Source organism: Sorex araneus, chromosome 6 (genome assembly GCF_027595985.1).
Source record: "Sorex araneus isolate mSorAra2 chromosome 6, mSorAra2.pri, whole genome shotgun sequence".
NCBI classification, from domain to species: Eukaryota; Metazoa; Chordata; class Mammalia; order Eulipotyphla; family Soricidae; genus Sorex; species Sorex araneus.
Window position 1 is genome coordinate 151,680,199 of NC_073307.1, and position 1,789 is coordinate 151,681,987.

General features: G+C 36.8%; 1 protein-coding gene across 1 annotated transcript; it reads left to right on the forward strand.

Moving 5' to 3' along the window:
- Positions 1-368: 368 nt before the first annotated feature.
- Positions 369-1,301, forward strand: LOC101546346 (olfactory receptor 4C46-like). Its single transcript, XM_004621616.2, has one exon. It carries the CDS (start codon positions 372-374, stop codon positions 1,299-1,301), a length of 930 nt encoding a protein of 309 aa, XP_004621673.2. The 5' UTR covers positions 369-371.
- Positions 1,302-1,789: the final 488 nt, after the last annotated feature.

The window sequence follows — 1,789 nt, forward strand, 5'->3', positions numbered from 1 at the left end:
TTAAACAGTATTTTAGAACTCAGAATCTTTTCTGACCCAAATTTTTTAAAAGGCATTATTGTGCTCAAGTATATAACTTCAAAAACTGGAGCACATGCTTGCCATTGCACCCCCTCAATGTCACTGGTAGTGGACCCCAAGCATTCAGCCAAGCGGTTCCCCTTGGAACCTAGGAGAAATGCTGGCAGACCAGAGAAAACAATAAAACAATAGCAGCAACAATGACAGTAGCAGAAAACAACTCATAAGAATTACAAATCAAAAGAACAAAGATATTGAATATTTACTAGGATGAACACATTTAATATATTCACTATTGTAGTAACGAAATATTTTTTTTTCCAGGTGTACTTTGGCATAGCATATAATTCATGGAAAACAGGAACAACGTGACAGAATTTGTTCTACTGGGTCTCACAGAAAACCCAAAGATGCAAAAAATCATATTTGTTGTTTTCTTTTTTATATACTTCATCACTTTGGTAGGTAATTTGCTCATTGTGGTCACCATTATTGCCAGTCCATTATTAGGGTCCCCCATGTACTTTTTTCTGGTCTATCTCTCTTTTATTGATGCCTGTTATTCCTCTGTCAATACTCCTAAACTGATTGTAGATTCACTCAAAGAAAAGAAGACCATCTTATTCAATTGGTGTATTATCCAAGTGTTTGCAGAACATTTCTTAGGAGGTGCTGAGGTCATTCTTCTTACTGTGATGGCCTATGATCGTTATGTAGCCATCTGTAAGCCTTTACACTATACAACCATCATGAATGGGCGAGTGTGTGGTCTGTTGATGGTTGTGGTGTGGGTTGGAGGTTTTCTTCATGGATCCATTCAAATTCTCTTCATCATCCAATTGCCCTTCTGTGGTCCTAATGTCATTGATCACTTTATGTGTGATCTCAACCCGTTGCTCAGTCTTGCCTGCACCGATACCCACACACTAGGGCTTTTTGTTGCTGCCAATAGTGGATTCATTTGTGTCTTAAACTTCCTTCTCTTGATGTTCTCCTACGTAGTCATTCTGTCCTCCCTAAGGAACCACAGTTTGGAGGCAAGGCGCAAAGCTCTCTCCACCTGCATCTCCCACATCACAGTGGTTGTCTTATTCTTTGTGCCTTGCATATTTGTGTATATGAGACCTGCAGTTACGTTTTGGATTGATAAGGCAGTTGCTGTGTTCTACACTATGATAACCCCGATGTTGAATCCTTTAATCTATACTTTGAGAAATACCCAGATGAAGAATGCCATTCGAAAATTGTGTAGTAGGAAAACTATTTCAGACCACCAATAATAATGTCCGGATCCCCACATTGATTTAACTATGGAAGATTTTAAAGGAAACTGTGAATAATCTCAATGAAGAATTCTTATGGGATAAAGAGAATAACTACATGCTGTGGATACAGATTCTGCATTCACTGGACTAGATTTTGGTCTAAAAGGCTAGATATATGAACCAGAGGATATATTTTGCATAATTAAAAAATTCTAATAAAATGGAATTGAATTTGCCATCTTTGTCTATGTATACAAATTCATAGGTTTTTCTTCTAATAAAATATGTACATTTAAAAATTATGCTAGTGATTAAATAGTAATCTTTGCAATGGCCCTTAGAGATGGGAACTGCAGTTTTTCTGATTATATGTGATGAAATTGACAGAGATAGATGACAATCAAAACACATGCTGGAAAGAGAGTAACCAGAGAGAGATCTATTAATCCAGTTGTACTGGTACAGCAATCTTACACTAACAATCTGAGATAAAAGTGTTTAAA

Coding starts and splice junctions, on each gene's coding strand:
- LOC101546346 (XM_004621616.2), top strand. CDS start 372: ATGGAAAACAGGAACAACGTGACAGAATTTGTTCTACTGGGTCTCACA.